This window comes from Marmota flaviventris, chromosome 1 (assembly GCF_047511675.1).
Source record: "Marmota flaviventris isolate mMarFla1 chromosome 1, mMarFla1.hap1, whole genome shotgun sequence".
NCBI classification, from domain to species: domain Eukaryota; kingdom Metazoa; phylum Chordata; class Mammalia; order Rodentia; family Sciuridae; genus Marmota; species Marmota flaviventris.
Genome location: NC_092498.1, coordinates 103,164,510 through 103,182,641, shown reverse-complemented (window position 1 = coordinate 103,182,641; position 18,132 = coordinate 103,164,510). Strand labels below are relative to the sequence as shown.

The following is an 18,132-nucleotide window of genomic DNA, read 5'->3' as shown; positions in this document are numbered from 1 at the left end:
TGCAGCTCTGGGAGTGGGTGTCATTCAATGGGATTGGGCTACACCCCCCGAAACCCAATCCCTTGCCTCCTTTGGGTGAAACTTTCTCAAGTGTGTCCCCTCCAATAAATAGAGTTTTAGCTGGTACTCACTCTCTTTTGCCTGTCTCTCCTGCCTTCCTTGTGGGAGCTGGGGCAGTGGAACCATCGCTAAACCCCAAGAAAAAGGCATTTTCTCTGTCTCTGTGTGGTTGTTTAGTGCCAGCCCAATTCACCTGTAGTGACCCTGACTGATTTAATCGTGTGTTGCAGCATTTACCCATCATCCTGCCTTCTGGATGAGACTGATATTACCATTGTCATGCATCTCTTTTGCATATATCTTGACTATAGTGTACTTATTTATCTATATATGCATCATATGTGTACATGTATGCACCTGCACATACGTGTTTAGACACATATTTCTGCAAGGTATTCCTTTCCTTAGATTTGCCCTAATTTATTCCAGCAGAATCCTTTTGCTGGCTATGCACACTGAATAAATTTGGGCACTGAAAGACCATTCTCCATGGATATCAGTAGCAGGAAATAAGTAACAACTCCATCTGATTATCTCCTGAACATTCGTTCAAGGTCATGAACATTTGCATGCATATTACACATTAATGCCAATTTTCACCACAGAAGGGTTGCTCCCTGAGGCTCACCAGCAGCATAGAGGAGTTCTCCTTTCTGGACACCCTCAACACCTTCACCTGCAACCAGTCACCTAGCTGTGCAGTTCTGTGAAATCTGTACAGGTCAGATGGGTCCCCATCCCCCTTCAGTGCTCTCTAAATCCTCAGGAAGACTTCAGAATTAAGGGATCTCAGTCTCTTTGCTACCTATTATGTCCTCAAAGTGAACAGTCAGGAGGGTGGGTGGGTGTCCACCCGAGTTTAGCTCTGCACCTGCCCATGGGCCTGTGCACTGAGCCCACATGATCTCTCCTCAGCTGTCTTCTCCTTTCTTAGGTTCCTGCATGTGAAGATGGTTCAGAGCTGGGAAAGCCCTATATACTACCTCATTTTACACAGAAATGAGAGAGCCCACCAAAATCACATGGCAATTTAGTGGCAAAATTCAGAAAAATAATATTTTTTAAAAAAATAATAAAGAGTAGCAAGGGTAAAGAGCACTTTTGCTTGAAAACCAGGCAAGCCCAGGTTCTCCCTATTTTTTAAATTTGATACAAATCCCAGGTTCTTGTCTTGATTCTGCTGACTACCACTAAGAGACCCCAAGCTACATAGCTCAATTTTTTTTAATTGCAGGATTTTTAAAAATATTTATTTATTTATTTTAGTTTTAGGTGAACATAATATCTTTATTTTATATTTATGTGGTGCTGAGGATCGAACCCAGTGCCTCATGCATGCTAGGCAAGCACTCTACCACTGAGCCACACGCAGCCCCCATACCTCAATTTTTAAAGATCCATCTTCCCTTCATTAAAATGGCATACTAACAACTTCGTTCTTAGAGTTGTCAGAAGGTTGCAATTATGTCTAAAACTGCTGGGCGTGGTGGTGTATGCCTGTAAATCAGCAGCTCTGGAGGCTGAGGCAGGAAAATCGGGAGTTCAAAGCTAGCCTCAGCAAAAGGCACTAAGCAACACAGTGAGACCCTGTCTCTAACAAAATAGGGCTGGGGATGTGGCTCAGTAGCCAAGTGCCCCAAGTTCAATGCCTGATACCCCCTCCCCCCACCAAAAAATCATTTCTAAAACCAAACTTACATGTAGTTTCTTCTAATTGTTGCCAGCTTCCTTTAAAAAAAAATGTCATGTTTGGTTCTTTGGTAAATAATAAAGGTTTTTAAGTTGCCTAAATATACCATATTAAGCTGTTTCATTCCATCAGGTGTTCCTAGGGCTTGATTTCCTCTATTTTTAGTTCAGTCCCCCTAGATGCTCAAGGTGTGTTAGGAAATGACTATTAGTATAGGAGACCAAAACCAGTATAGATTAGCATAACCCAAGTTACCATTACTCTGTGGTCTTTATTGCCACTCATTGAAGCCAAGTCTCCAAAGTGGACCTACACCAGTGTATCACCTGGGAATTGTTAGAAAAGCTAATGGGAGCAGCTCAACAGGAACTTGGCTGGTCCAGCACTCTGAGCAGTTAACACGTCTTCCAGGGGTTCCTGAGCAACTTAAATTTGAGAATCGCTGAAGAAAAGGAAAGTCTGCAGTCACAGAACATACTCCGAAGTCCTCTCAGCTTGGCTGGACACAGAAAGGAGTTTGGTCTTGGTTGAATTGGCTAAGGAGATAATCCCCTTTCCTTTTGTCATACAGGGCTTCTTGCTGGGAGCACCACCTCTCCCCCTCTACTTACAGAACTCCACTGGCACACATTCAAGTGTACTCAAGAGTAACCAACGAGGAGAACCTGCCTGAACCTGCCCAGCGCCGCCACGAGGTCATTAGGTAGATCCTACACAGGTGGGCTTCTGCACCTGCCCAAGGCCTGAGTGGTGATTCAGCACCACGGGGCAGATATATCTAGATGGTGGGGCTCCCAGGGCGCTGTAAGAAGGAAGGTCCTGGCAAGGAGACAGGATGGAGCCCAGGATGCAGGTAAGCAGGGAGGGGGTGCTCTAGGCTCTGGAGAACCCCAGGGAAGGTCCCAGTCGCCAGGTAACTGCAGTACTAAGACTCTGGGCATTTACCCTTTCCCTCTCCTGGCCCACCTAGCAAGATCTCCCAAATCTGGGCAGTAATAGCCCTCTTAGCCTGAGGTGTGTGTGTGGTGGGGGGAGGGTGCTAAAGCAGAAGGCCAAAGAGACCAGATGCCCCAGGCCACCCTGGCAGAGAGGGCTTCGGGACACAAGAGAAACCCCATGAGCTGACTGTCTGTCTGTCTGCTGTAGATGCACAATGAAATGCTGGCCTAGTAGAATGAGATAATCCTACATGAAGTCAAAACCTATCAATGCCTACCATGCTTTGAGCATGCCCTAGAGCACCTGTTGGGTTAGGACCCTTAACTACTCCCCCCAACCAGGAGGTCCTGGGCCCCTGCCTTAGTGTTCATGTGCCTTGGCTTTTTCATTAGAAAGTCATTTTTTTTTCCTTTTTCACTCCTAAGTGGCAATATGCTTCTATAGTTCCAAAACATTGACATAAAAAGATACACAGTGACTCCTTCTATCTTCTATCCAACCCTTCCTCACCATACCTGTTAATTTAAAGCTGCTTCTAGAACTTATTTAAAGTCTTATTTTTCCTCAGTCCAAGACTATTTAAAACAGAATTTTTTCCTTATCATTCTATAAAAACCATTTGCATGCTTTTTATAGGTGCACAGTATTCCCTTAAATAGTTATAATTTAACAGATCCACAATGATGAATATTTGGGTTGTTTCCAATCTTCTACAAAATGATGTTATCAACCACCTTGTACATGTACATGTACGCATGTATCTTTCTGTAGAATCAGTGTTTAGGAATGTTGCTGGTCAAATGGAACATGTACTTTGAATGCTCCCAAATTTCCTCCCATACTGGATGCAGCAATTTCCTCTCTGTCTTGTCTAAAGTTTTCATGCTTCTGGATTTTTTTGTCAGACTCACAGATGGAAGAAAATGGTACGTTGCTTTCATTTCAATCTGCATTTTTATTACCAAGAAGGAGGTTGAGTACATGTATGTCAGAAAGGACAGTTTCTACCAGCTGCTCAGAAACCTTGTGGATTTGTCCATCAGGCTGCTGTGTGTTTCCTAAATTATAGACAGACTTGCCCTTTGTTTACCTTTTAAAGGAATTGTATTTGTCTTTGATCTTTTCAATACTGTATCATTATTTTTTGCAGAAGTCTTAAAATATAGATAGTCCATTTTTTAAAATCTATGTTGTGAGTTAAATAGAAAAGCCTTACTTAGGATAAATTGACAGAATAATCCACCCTTTTCCTTCAATCTGTCCATTTCCTCCGGATACTTTAAAATGTTGGGGGCTTTTTGCATTTAATCCACTTGGAATTTATCTTAGTGAATGATGTGATGATATAAGAACCCAACTTTTTTTCGTATTTTTAAAGGTGTTTTTTTTTTTTGCTCTTCCCATAACTTGTGATTTTAAGAGTATAATCTTCAATACCTTATAATTTGTTTTAGTTCAAGGCATGAGCGAGGAATTTGGCTTTATTTTTTAATTTTTTCCAAATGGCCAAACAGCCAGAATAACATGTGATAAAAGACAAAAACTCTCCTCCCTGTTCATCTGATATTTTCCTTTTTTGCATATGCTGCCTTCATATGAGAGTCTGGAGCATCTGTTCTTTCTACATGTTTGTAAAACAATACTAAATTGTTTGATGTGTAAGCTTTCAACACATTGCAATATTATTAGAAAACATCAAACTAGAGTCTCAGTTCATTGTTATAAATAGCTAGTTAATAGTACCTCCTGTTAGTAAGAAAATATACTATTACCTTGTAATTTCTTTTTGATAAAAGTCCCAGTTCTTTCCCTTAGCCCAATTTCTTTACTCTGAGATCTTGTCCTCTGAAGTAATAGGATTTAAAGTCTCTTTTTATAAGTGCTGATGATTTTACAGGAAAGGAGATAAACTTTAATGTGGTATTGATCATTTCTTTTTCCCCCAATTTAATCATTTCTTTTTCCTGCCTCCATCTAGCATGGGATAAAAAAAAAAGAATTAGCTTCAATTACTACTTCATTCCTGTTGTTCCTATTTCTCCTAGTATTTTTTTTATGGATATTCACTTTTCTATTGTCTGGTACAAAAATCTCACAACGACTGTGCAACTTAGTTGTTTTTATTACACTGTGCTTTTGGTTTTGTTTTTAATAGGTTTTGCCATGAATTCAACCTTTCCAATATAAGTATTTAAGTCTGCATTTGTTCATTTTTACTTCCCAAATATTATTTTTTCCCATTATACACTCTTCCCCCAACCTTTGGCACTGTGAATTGAGCCCAGAGGTACTTAACCACAAAGTTATATCCCCAACCTGTTTTTTTTTTTTTTTTTTCCTTTTAATTTAGAGACAGGGCCTTGTTGAATTGCTTAAGGCCTCATTAAGTTGAGGCTGGTTTTGAACTCACAATCCTCCTGCCTCAGCCTCCTGAGCCACTGGGATGATGGGTGTGCACCACCAAGCTCAGCCCATTCTCTTAGATATGTCTTATTTTATACAGTGCATAATTGGGTTTTTCTTTCTAATTCAATCTGAGGATCCTTTGATGAGTTTACTCCATTTTCCCTTATCAATAAGACAGATGTCTTTGGCCTTTAGTTATTTTAGATTACCAAACAAAACATATAGACTGTTAAGTACATGAAAAGATGTTCACCTTCATTACTCATTATAGAAATGCCTATTAGGACCACCATGCAAATGAGATTTTACTCATGAAAATGAAATACACTACTCACCTATTAGAAAACTAAATTTTTTAAAAAAGAGCATGACACATGCTGGTGAGATTGTGGAGCAGCGAGAACTCCATATGTTGTTGGTGGGGTTGAAGAATGGTACAACCACGTTGAAAACCAGTGCAGCGGGATCTGATGCTGGTTCATGCTTAGGCATAAATACATCCTTTGGGTTGCTTGGAGTTGCCATGAATCCATTCCCAAGGTTTTGCTGAAAGGAAACCATGTATAAAACTTATCCCAAGCTGGGCATGGTGGAGCATGCTTATAATCCCAGCAGCTCGGGAGGCTGAGGCAGGAGGATTGCAAGTTCAAAGCTAGCCTCAGCAATGATGCTCTTCTCTAAATAAAACACAAAATAGGGCTGGGGAGGGGCTCAGTGGATGAGTGCCCCTGAGTTCGATCCCTAGTATCAAAAAAAAAAAAAACCTTACCCCAAGGCTACACAACAAAAGCTCTGTTCATGGTCACAATCAACTTGTCCTCTTCAAGGGAGTGGGCACTCCTTCACCACCTTCTGGCTAAGCATCAGGGCTCTTGGTTTGTGCAGCTGGGTCTCTGAACCCATGGGACGAGCTTAAGCCTTGATCTCACCAACTCCAGTTCACCCCTCACTGCTGCCACTTCTTGTTTCAGGCCGCTCGGCATTCAGTTTTTAACTTCTCAGTTATGGAGGACAGTCATCCTTCACTCGTAATAATGCTGTTAGAAATCAGTGGAAGCAGATTTTAAGTGTTCCCACGCACCTTGCTGGATAAATGTTTCCCGAAAAACCCCTCACTAAATTTCCAGAACCTCTTCACCCTGGCCTCATTCTGAGGTCTTTGTGGGGATTAAACACATAACTGTTCTGGTACAACCTCATGACACTACAACTATTCTACTGTACATGTTTTGTTCCAAAGTCAGTGACATGAAAAGTCATCAGTAATTTGGAAGAGTATGCAGTAAGGAGTAACTTGGATCCATTTATGAAAATAGGAATCTAAGTGTGTTTTTTTTAAATATGTGAGATATACAGTAGTCCTCCCTTATCCAAGGTTTTGCTTACCTACAGTAAAATGTGGTCCAAATATATTAAGTGGAAAATTCCAGAAGTAGACAATTCATAAGTTTTAAATTGCCATTCTGAGCATTGTGATGACATCTCATTCTGTCCTGCCTGGGCATGAATCATTCCTTTGTCCAATGTTTCCACATGGTGTATGCTACCCATTTCTTAGCCACTTATTAGCTGCCTTGATTATAAGATCAACTGTTATGATTTTGCAGTGCTTGGGTTCGAGTTACTCTTTTATTGTAATGGCCCCAATGTGCAAGAGCTGTGATGCCTGCAATTTAGATATGCCTAAGAGAAGCCATGAAGTGCTTCCTTTAAGTGAAAAGATTAAAGTTTAGTGTACAGGTGAAAGTTTGGGGGGGGGGGAATGGTATTTTGGGGGTCAGTTCTATCTGTGATTTTTGGTACCCACTAGGGTTCTTGAAATATAGCCCCATTGATAAGGGAAGACTATATAAATATTTGTTTTAAGCCACTAAGTTTAAATGTAATTTGTTATGCAGCAAATGATAAACTCTTACATGTTCCCATTGCTTCAGACTAATATTCTTAATCAGTCTCATGTTTAAAGTTAATATACTCATCTATTTTTATTTTCTTCTAATAGAAGTTTAGTTCCCTATTACTTCAACATTGGTAACAAGCCTTCTAGTTGGGCTTCCACCAAAATTAATTACTAAATATTCCACTTGGTGCACAATATGGACAATAATTCAGTAAAGTAAAATGTTTTACTTGCTCTAACAGTTATCACTCCAAGCAGAAGACAGGCATGAGCAGATGGATTGGAAATGGAGTCCTTAGACTTTGACCTTGACTGTTTTCGGGGAAGCTCATGTGTGCGCTTGAGTTTCCCTTGTATAAGTTCTGAGTTCTTATGGATTGCTGATTCTGTCCAGGCCATAGGAATGCAGACGCTAGTCACACAGTATAGACAAGCATCAGGGAATGTAAAAAATCACTCCTAAAAAAAACATTCTATTCTCTTATAGAAACTTTTCAGTTCCCTATCACCCTTTGTGACAATAGCTTCCTTAACAGTTTGGGGATGTCATAGACTGCAATGGACATTGTAACTGGAAAGGGTTATTCTCATTACTAAAAAAATACATGCAAGAAATTGTTCCATTAGAGTGGAATGAAACAAAAATAAAAAATCTGGTATGTATTTGCAAGTTTCCTCAATGCGTAGTAAAGTGGGGCAGATATTCTATGATGCTGTTAGTATCGTATACCTCAAGATACCTAGGAATGATGACAAACATGATAGATTGCTTAGCTGCCATCAGGTCATTTGACATGAACAGTTTCCAAGGGGCACTGTGAAAACATGAGCATGTTTTCTATTGGGATCAGTTCCAGGCCCCTAAGGATGCTCAAGTCACTTATATAAAATGGTGTAGTGTTTGAGAGGATCTACATAGGTTCCACACATATACTTTAAATCAATCTCTAGATTACTTATAATACTGAATGCATTGCAAAGTCTATGAAAGATATTGTTATACTGCATGATATGGAAAATAAGGACAAGAAAAAATTGCACATGGGGCTGGGGAATGTGTCTCAAGCGGTAGCACACTCGCCTGGCATGCACGGGGCGCTGGGTTCAATCTTCAGCACCACATAAAAAAAAATAAAATAAAGATGTTGTGTCCACCAAAAACTAAAAAATAAATATTAAAAAATTCTCTCTCTCTCTCTCTCTCTCTCTCTCTCTTTAAAAAAAAAATTGCACATGTTCAATGCCATGATGACCAGCATGGTCAAACTAGCAGTTTCCCACAAGGGGCAATGAGAGGTTAGAATTAAAGACTCATAACACAGATTTTGAAGATAAGAGCTGGTGTTAGGTGGAGCACTGCTCTCTGATGGAGAAGCAGGTCTAAAGAATTACAGCAGCAATCTTTATTAATGTCTCATTAATCAGATTAAAGCCTATGCAAACATTATTCTTTGTATTCATGAAAATTACAAAGTTAGCAACATTATGCAGTTTACTCTTCAGTGACATACTACAGTTGCAATGTGCAATGTTAGGAGCTTTGTGTAGCTCTCAAGAAAGTCCATTGTTTAAAGTTACTTTTATGTGGACAGGTTCAGGAGCAGCAGAGCCCGTGAAATACTGTAGTTGTCTATCAAAAGAGTTCCTTTATTTCCAGAAGCTATGTGCCTGAGATCAAGGTTGAGGCTGATAAGACTCTAGCATGGAGCCCCCTCATGGAGGGCATTACCATAGCAACTGGGCATCCTACACCTTTTCACAGAAACTTTCCCAGGCACCAAGCATGCCACAGCCATGAAGTCCTCAAAGACCCCAATTTCAGACCCTGCTCTCCCATTCACTGTCCCTGCTCTCCACAGTTCAATACAATTTTGTTCTGGAATATTTTCAACCTCTGATTTGTTGAATCTGCCAGTGTGGAATCTGCTGAATAGAAGCTAACTGTAACTTGTTTTCTGGGTGGGGGTGGGGGAGTGTGAGAACAGGAGTATGAATGGCTTAATCTAGACTTGATCTTGGAGGAAAACTTGACCAACATAATGGCTGCAGTCAGTCATGGGGCTTGGGTTGGGATATTAACCTGTGGTCCAAATACCTTCTACCTCAACCAACCAGCCAGAGCCTCCTGCCTAACTCTCTTCACCTGTTCATGTGTGAAAAGCTGCAATGTTCATAAATAATTTCATCTTTCTATGTTAATTTGCATGTTAAAATTATTTCCTTGGCAGTGTTTTACTAGGGTTTTTTCCCCTGGGGAGGGGGTTTCCTGAACATCCTCTATTCCTATTTGCCCCATTAAATACCCACCTCTGACCACTGCTGCCATGTTGAAAGTAGTGAGTGAAAACCATGTGCAGAAGCATATTGTCCCATCTCGTGCCAGGTGTCACCCCTCCATGCTGCACGTTCTCCTCTGTGGGGTGACTTTAGGGTCTATCTCATAGGGTGGCCCTGCCCAGATGAGAATGTGCCTGGGGTGGGATTTGAGCTATCTAAAAAGCTTGCTATGACTGATTAGGATCTGAATCTTTTTTTTTTTTTTTTTTTTTTTTGCTTTATAGGTTTCTGTATTGAGTTCCTCTGAGGATGAGAGCCCCTTTCTAGTGACAAAGAAGAGGTCCTGGAAGAAGTCCACCAAGCATAGCACCCCTGAGGAGACAGCCTTGGGCTGGAGGAGTCCAAGGCCCCCAAGAGGGACTTCCCACCTCCTAGGGTCCCCAGTGCCTTCTCAGTCCTCCAAGGACCTTATGTCCCAACTGGCAGGGGTCAGCCCTATAGCCACCTTCAGAAAGAGAAAGCTGTCGACCATCAGGGCATCTGAGGGCACCAGTGGGCAGTTAGGGTCCTATTTGGACGACCCGGCTCCTGGGAAAGACCCACCTGTGTCAGCCTCATTAGCCAAACAGGAGCAGAAAAGAGAGGCCAGGGAAGCAAAGAGGTGGCCAGGAACTTCGGGATTGCCTGGGATTCCAGATATAACCAGGAAGAAAAGACGAGACCAGAAAGGACAGGAGGCTGTGGTAAGGTCTTGCCCTGTCCCTTTCTCACCCCCACCCCATACAACTCCAAGTCCCTGTTGACAGGAAAGCAAGTGCTGCCAAGCTGTGGTGCACTGGCACCCACCTTGAGTGACTTCATGTCCTTTCAACCACAGACACGGAGGGCCAACCACCCACTCTTCACAGGAGGTCACTGAAGCCGTCAGCCTTTCTAACACCTGGTGCTGTCCTGTCCTAAGGCGGCCCTCTGCTCGGAGGGGATCCTGTGGCCATTGTTGCCTGTAAGGCTTTCCAGCCATGGCTTTGCCCTTCGAGCCCTTGCTGTGGCTCTGGTTGCTCCCTATCCTTGGTCTCTAACCCACGGGGAATTGGGTTACCAACTCTCTACAGTTTTGAGGGTGCAAACAAGGTTGGTGGCAAGAACAACCCTGTTGGGCATTGACATCTTCCAGTGAAAACTACCACCCTGTGCTGAGTCTGGGCTCCTTTCTGCTCTTTGAGCTATTAGCAGGAAACTGTCACCACTCCTGAGACAATCCTAGTTTCCCACAGCTTGAGTGAGGCGGCCTTGACACCTTCCCTAGTGCTGCCTTACAACAGAGATGTTCCACCCTCCCACAGCAAGGTCTAAGCTCCTGTGGTGGGGCAGCTAACAGGGCATAAGTTATGAAAGACCCACATTTCTCTTTGACATAGTTCTCTTTCTCTGCTGATCAGATGAGACAGGAGAAAACCCTCCTCACCAACCACCTGGCACATCAGGGCCAGGCTTCCCCTAAAGATGCAAGGGGAACTGGCTCAATCTGGAGCACAGGGAGGAGGGGGCACTGGGTAGGGCTTGAGTGCTCAGGTGTCTGATCTGAGCAAATGTCTGTTTCCAGGCCTGGTGGGTATTTCTTTTCCTAAGTGCATTTTTGCAGTGTGCAAGTTTGTCCCTAGTAAAAATGACTGTTCCTGTGTAACAGCTGTCTTCCAAACAGATGCAGCGGGTGAGGCAATGGGAAAGCTGCCTACTTCAGGAAATCGAAGAGGCGGTCCACCATGAACTCTTCATCCAAGCCGAGTGAGCACTTGACACTGGGGCAGCAAAGGTAGGTGCTCGGGGACCTGCCTCCTTGGCCTGACATAGTCATCTACAGGGAGTCCCCAAGGCCCCTCATGGGGAGGTGGAAGCAGATGTTACCCAGACTATAAAGTTGGGGTCAGAGATGCCAATGGAGTGGGGCCAGGGGACAGAGTTGGCAGGTTAGAGAATGAGGTTCTGTATGTTGTATAATTTAAAAACCAGCTGGCCTGATTGAGCTCCACATCCCCTACTTCCTGGCTGTGACCTTCAGGGACATCTCTCTGACTGTCTGACCCTGGTTTTCTTATCTGAAATATGACAAAAACCCATCTCAGGGCAACATTAGGAACATAAGGCCAATGAGTGTGAGAGTGGCCATGTGGCCCTTCTCCCTTTGCCCTTAGAAAGGGATGAGTATCAGGATCCTCAGACCACTCTGGGCTGATTCCTTCAGACCCTCAGGGATGTGGGATCAGAAGGGAGGTTGTTGTAGTAAAGAAGGCTCCCCTAGGGCACTTGAGCAACCTACCAGGGGCAGACACTGAACATGAGGGTTTGCACTTGAGGAAAATAGATGAGCTACATGAGTTTTCTGGTGGTGACTCACTGGGACTGTTCCCAGTTGGCTTCCTCCAACTTTTCCCGGTGGGTGGAGATAAACTCTTTGCACTGGGGAATGGAATTATGAAATGCTAGGCTCTAGGAGTGCAAACACAGGTACAGCTGATGTTACGAGCTTGACCTTGGTGCTCAGCCAGGCCCATGGCAGAGAGGACAGAAGATGTGGAAGCTCATCTTCTGGGTGGGGTCCTCAGGGACAAAGACATAGAAGGAGGCTTCTAATGGGTTCTCCCAGGATAAAAGAAACTGGAAAGTGGATAGAGTCTAAATTTGGGCCTCAGTCCCCTCAGGAAAGGATTAAGCCAATTCCCAGTGCATCTTCAGGGACACCATAATTACAGCCAGAAGCAGGTCCCCAACCATGATGTGCTCATAGAGCTCTCATCTGAGCACTGATGGTGAGGGGTGTATTTTCTTTTCCCATCTGTGGAAGAGGGTGCAGGTTCTGACAGAGAAGGGCCCATAGTCACTTCCTGGAGAGCACTCACCTCTCTCCCTGACAGACCCCAGTGAGGAAACAGGCCCTGGGATCTCATGATGATTCAGGTAAAGACCAGGAAGCTTGAGAGTTCAGGCCACCACCTGCTGCCAATGTTGCATAGCTGACCAGGGCTGAGGTCCCAGACCTGGTCTCCATCATGCCAGCCCACAGGTGAAAGTTGAACATGAGGGATCTGGTAGGAACACAGTAGGTCCTGGAGGAGAAAGCCCTGAAACTGACTCTCACCTGGGGAGCATTCTGGAAATCTGCAGAAGTGTTTGTAATGGTTTCCTGGGCCAAGTTATAGGAATTTAACCTCTTGTTATTGCTTGGTATAGCCTCCTACCCCATCTCATACTGTGCCCTCTACTTAGCATCCAGGCCCATAGGAGTGATGGACATATCACCCTAATACCTTACTGGAAGGAAGAGGAGACAAACATGCCTGAGCTTCAGTTTAACAAGAGACCAGTGTCAAATTTCAGGAACACATCTTCCTGTGGACATGTTATAACCATTTAAATGCTTTTATTTTTATTCTTGTGAATACTTGCATCCCACACTTTATCTAAAAATGTTTGCTTTTTTTTTTTTTTGCTGGCTAAAAACAAGCATGCTTTCATTTCTAACTCATTTATCCTGCCTCCTGTTCACCCTCTTGGTGTGTTAGCAGGTGGCCTGGGGCTTCTTGGGCATATGGATAAAAGGTTGTTGCTATAATGAAATCAAAAAGGACAACCTCTAAATGAGCCCTCAGATTGAATTTGAAAATGGGATGTAATAGATTCTAAGGGTATGTGAGTTCCAGTATATTTGGTTTGAGAGATAGATGAAAAGTTTCACTCTGCCATAGTGTGGGTCAAAAGCGATTTATGTCAAGAATTGCTTCTCCCTGGAAGCACTCACATTTTTTTTTTTTTTTGAGGATTCCAACAGATGGATCCCACAAGAGCCATTAGATGCAAAATAAAAGGTATAATTAGGAAAGTAAATTTAAATTCCATCTGATACTTATAGAGATAAGAGGAAAAAAATGTATTTACTGCGTTGTATATTTAAACATTGGCTGATTTTTCTGAACTAGTTTCTCCTGAGCATGCCACTAAAATAGTTTATTTTTCCCCCAATTATTAGGCTATACAACTATCAGATTTATAAATATGAGAAAACCTTTAGTTTTTGAAGTATAAAGCAGAAAAACTGGCTAGAACTGTATAGCATATGGATAAATCAGAGGAATTCCTTCCGATCTTTACTAAAAATAAACTATTTTGAGAACCATTCTGGAGTCTTTAGTACAAATTGATTTGAATATGCAGTTGAACAAATTATATTTTTTCAAAGGATGAAACTTGAACTTGCAATGCATCTGGGAGAAGGTTTGAAGAAATGTGTTCTTAAAGTTTTTGTGACAACCCATATTGGGTCCCCTCTTGACCCTGAGAGAGTTTTGTTTCTCTTCTTTACACTTGAATAAATCCTACTCCTTTCATGTTTGGAGAGGAAAAAAGATTTGAAATTGGAGGCACTCAGAAGAATTTTTTTTTTTTTCTTGTGACAGATGATTTCCTAGAAGACATTGCATCTTTTAGGGATTATTATGTATACTTTCCCAGCTAGAGTCTCTGCATTTATACAGAGGCACTCTGGTTAAAGAGCAGTTCTCCAGGATATTTCACCAATAAGATAGTATGTTCATCTCGTTCATGGGCAAATGCCTATGGGAAGCTGACAAAGGAAGGAACCAGTGCTGCCACCCAAGTACCCAGACACACAGATGGCCTGACATTTCTGTGTCCTTAGGAGAGCTGGTTGTGATAAACTGGGGGCAGAATTCCCAGACTGAGGCACATAGGAAATGAATGTTGCCAGCTCAGGTTAGACAAACAGCAAGATCCCTAAATTAATGATCCAATGATAAGCTGATAAACAATGGTCCTTAGACAACACAACAGCGCGCACTTATAGATAATCATGAATGCAACCTGGCCTATTATTTGGTGTAAAAATGTTTTCCTTAATTCTTGTGATATTTGCAAAGCCATGCATTTTTCAGAAAATGCAAGTATCTAACCTACAAGGAAAGGAAATGCATTCTTTTCCCTGGCAGCTTCCCTTCAACCTAAAATATGTGTGAATGCTGAGAAGCTGCTCCCGCTAATCTTTATTGAAATCATACTTCTTTCCCCTAGATTGAACATCATATTTAAGCCCAAGGCCTGAGCAGCCCACCCCTTTCTTCAAGTGTGGTTCAGAGAACTGATGGGTGATTCTGTCATATGATATGTCTATGTTGTGGGTTTAAATTGCCTCTCAGATTTAATTTGTATATTTGTTTTCTATTGGACATCAATTTCTGTTAGTATATTAGTCTCCACTGCATTTTTATTTCCATTGGTTATATAACAAATGATCAGGGACTCACAACAACAACCCCTTATTATCTCACCACTCTGGAAGCTCAGCTGGGGCTTTGCCTGGGATCTCTTGAGGTGAGATCTAGGCAGCTTACTGGGCAAGAAACTACCTCTAACCTCATTCAGATTGGTAGGATCTGGTTGCTTGTAGTTGTAGGGCTAAGGCGTGTTCCCTTGATGGCTGTCAATGAGGTGCTGTTTTGCTTTTGTATCCTAAAGGACCCCTTCCCATTCCTAGTGATATGGCTGCCTCAGTGTTCATACCAGCAGTGGCTGGGCAAAATCATGTCATCCTTTGAATCCCTCTGGTTTTTCCTTCTGTCACCAGTCAGAGAAATTTCTCTGCTTTCAGGACTCCTGAGGGGTCCATTGTGCCAGATAATATGACCCACACAATTGGGAGTGACATCCTCTCATAGGTTCTAATTAGGGGGCATGGAATCTTGGATGGGGGCATCTGTCTCAGTTGTTCTTTCTTCCTCTATTTACCATGGTTTGTTCCTAATTTTCCATTTTTAATATCAGTGATAGCAACTTTTGTACCAAAAAAAACCCATTCATACCTACTAATTTTGATAGAATCATAGAGGTTGTTTTACTATATTAAAGAATATTAAACTTTATGTTTCCTGTGGAATTCTGCTGCACAAGGGATAATTCCTGTGAGCAAGTATATAAGTAGAATCTCACTATGGCTTTGCTAATACTATAATCTCTTTTAAAAACCTTTCAATAGTCATTTTCATTGGCATGTCTTTCATTAAAAATCCTGTTGATGTCTTTGTGTTCTCTGATTATGTCACTGACTGGGTGGGTGGTTGCATACTTCATCAGAAAATCAGAAAGGCAGGAATAAGGCGCCTTTTTTTTTTTTTTTTTTTTTTGGTACTAGAGATTGAACTCGGGGGCACTTGACCACTGAGCCACATGCCCAGCCCTATTTTGTATTTTATTTACAGACAGGGTCTTTTACTAAGTTGCTTAGCGCCTTGCCATTGCTAAGGCTGGCTTTGAACTCACAATCCTCTTGCCACAGCCTCCTGAGCCACTGGGAAGCTCTTTATTTTTAATGCTCAGGCACAAGGGAGACAGTGTACAGAGACAAGAAATCCCAGGCTGACTCAAGCAGAGGATCAAAGCTGTACAGGTTTATGGCATCTACAAAGTAGGCAGGGACCTGTTTTCTTGATGTAATCACATGTAGGGGTGGGGTTTTAGTTTCTTATCATGCCTCTTCATGGGAGTGTCTTATTACCACCTGAAGACTCCGCCTTGGGGTATGTTTTATTATGTGTGGAAAGGTAACTGCAGTTATTTTACTAACTGTTCTACCCAAGCATTTTCCCCTCTTCACCTGGAATCTGCCCTTTGTCATCTGGGAGAGTCCCTAATATTATTTTTAGAACAAGCCAGACTATTGGCCTCAGTGGGTTGATTTGGTCTGGCCCTGGCTGCTTAGTATCTTGGCTCACAGTCTCAAAAAAGGCTGCATTGACCTCTCTCAACCTCTCATCTTCTGTGTGTTATCTTAATTCCATAACCTTAAAGACTGGTACACATTTTAGTTCCTAACTTTCTGGTATGTCAGCTAACTCCATAAAACTGAGAGCCAGCTTGGCTGTCTCAGTTGTTCTTTCTTTCTCTGATCATCCTATTTTTTTTTTTTTTTCTCCTTGTTTTTGAGACAGGATCTCGCTAAATTGCTGAGGCTGGCTTTGAACTCAAGATCCTCTCACCTCAGCCTTCCAAGCTGCTGGGATTACAGGCATGTGCCACCACACCCAGCTTCTCTGATAAAGTCTTTATCTGCCCTTTGAAGTTTAAAAATCTATTGGGGTATTATTTTCTAAATCCCTTCACTAGGAATTGATATTTTTTTTAACTAAAGAGGCTGTCTTTTGAAAACTATATATCATATATGTGATGGTTAATTTCATCTGTCAGCTTGGCTGGGCCATAGTTCTTCCCAGTTATCTGGTCAAACCTCAGTTTGGATGTTGCTGTGAAGGTCATTTTTTTTTAAAGATGTGACTGACATTTGTAATTGGTAGGCTTTGAGTAAAACAGATGCCCATTCACAAAATGGGTGGGTCTCGCTCACTCTGCTGAAGGTCTTAGATGACTGAAATCCTCTGAGGAAGAGGGTTTTGCCTCCAACTGGCCTTGGCCTTCCAACTGCAGCTGCACCCTCAGTTCCTCCCTGGTCTGTGCCCTGAAGAATTCAGATTTACCATCCGCAACAATGTGAACCGGTTCCTTAAAATAAATTGTTTCAACGTCCCCAATACACACAAGAGTACACTCTCATACCCACACCCTTCGTGTTCATGTCTCTCTGGAGAACTTTAATACAAATCAAAGAAAATACAACTCCACAGATTTCTCCATGACAACAGTGGAAGCAACCCCTCACCATTCCAGTTAAACTTTCAAACCTTTGAAAGGAAATAACCTATCCACTGGTAAGTGTGTGCTCAATGTTTATCTTTGAAGGGAGATGAAATAATTGACAGGTGGAATTAAAGTGAATTTACACCGATTGATTCCTGAGCTAAAGGAATTTCTGAAAAAGTCTGGAAAAGCTGTATTCTCCTTCAGGATACTCTTAAATCCAAGAGGGTTTGTGATAAACAAAGTGGGGATTCTATATTAAATTTGAAGCATTATCAGCATAAAATAAGTATCTTAGTTGTGAAATGCCAAAAAATAAACACCAGATAAGAACAGTGTGGAATTAGGAGTGGGCTGATGGGAAAAGTTAATGTTTAGTCTGAGTAGGGTTGTTATGGTTTGGATATGAGGTGTCTCCCCCAAAGCTCCTGTATTAATACAAGACATAAAATTATTAGATTCTGAGAACTATAACCTAATCAGTAGCTTAATCCATTTGGTGGATTAATATTTTGAATGGATTACTGAATGATAACTGCAAGTAGGTAGGGTATGGTTGGAGGAAGTGCATCACTGGGAGTGTGAATTACAGAAGATATATTTTGTCCCTGGCTCCCTGTACTGTCTACTTCCTGGCTTCATGAGCTGAGAGCTTTCCTTCTGCCAGGATGCTATCTCATCTCAGGCCCAGAACACTGGGGTTAGCCAACCATGGCCTGAGACCTCTGAAGCCAGCTGTGAGCCTGAAATAAACTTCACCTCCTCTACATTGTTGTGTCAGGTATTTCGGTCACAGTGTTGAAAATCTGGTTAACACAGGGTCACGGAATACTCAATATTTTGCATAAAAAAATTATTCCTTGAAAGTATGTGAAAGAGCCAAGAGTGTCTTAAAATATCCACACAACCATTTATTTTTCAATTGAAATGATCACAATTTAGTCAAGCAATTTTTCCTTTATTTTTGTTAAATAAGACTCCAGAAAGTATAGTGCAAACACTCAGTAGAAAAGTTGCAATTAAGAAATGTACATTCACATTTAACATTTCAGTCCATTCACTTTTTCTTTAAAATAAAAATAGGACAAATTATTCAATTACTTGTCTCAATTTAACAATCTTGAAAAAGACTGGAAGGTGCTCTACAGTGTTCAGTTGACAT

The 18,132-nt window shown here is 41.9% G+C and overlaps 1 protein-coding gene across 1 annotated transcript; it reads left to right on the top strand.

Moving 5' to 3' along the window:
- The first annotated feature begins 2,585 nt into the window (after positions 1-2,585).
- On the top strand, positions 2,586-11,061 carry Ccdc201 (coiled-coil domain containing 201). Its single transcript, XM_034636713.2, has 3 exons — positions 2,586-2,603; positions 9,557-10,015; positions 10,975-11,061. Exons 1-3 carry the CDS (start codon positions 2,586-2,588, stop codon positions 11,059-11,061), a joined length of 564 nt encoding a protein of 187 aa, XP_034492604.1.
- Positions 11,062-18,132: the final 7,071 nt, after the last annotated feature.

Excerpts from the sequence above, each read along its gene's own strand:
- Ccdc201 (XM_034636713.2), top strand. Across the intron at positions 10,016-10,974 it reads AGAAAGGACAGGAGGCTGTG|ATGCAGCGGGTGAGGCAATG; the intron begins GTAAGGTCTTGC and ends TCTTCCAAACAG.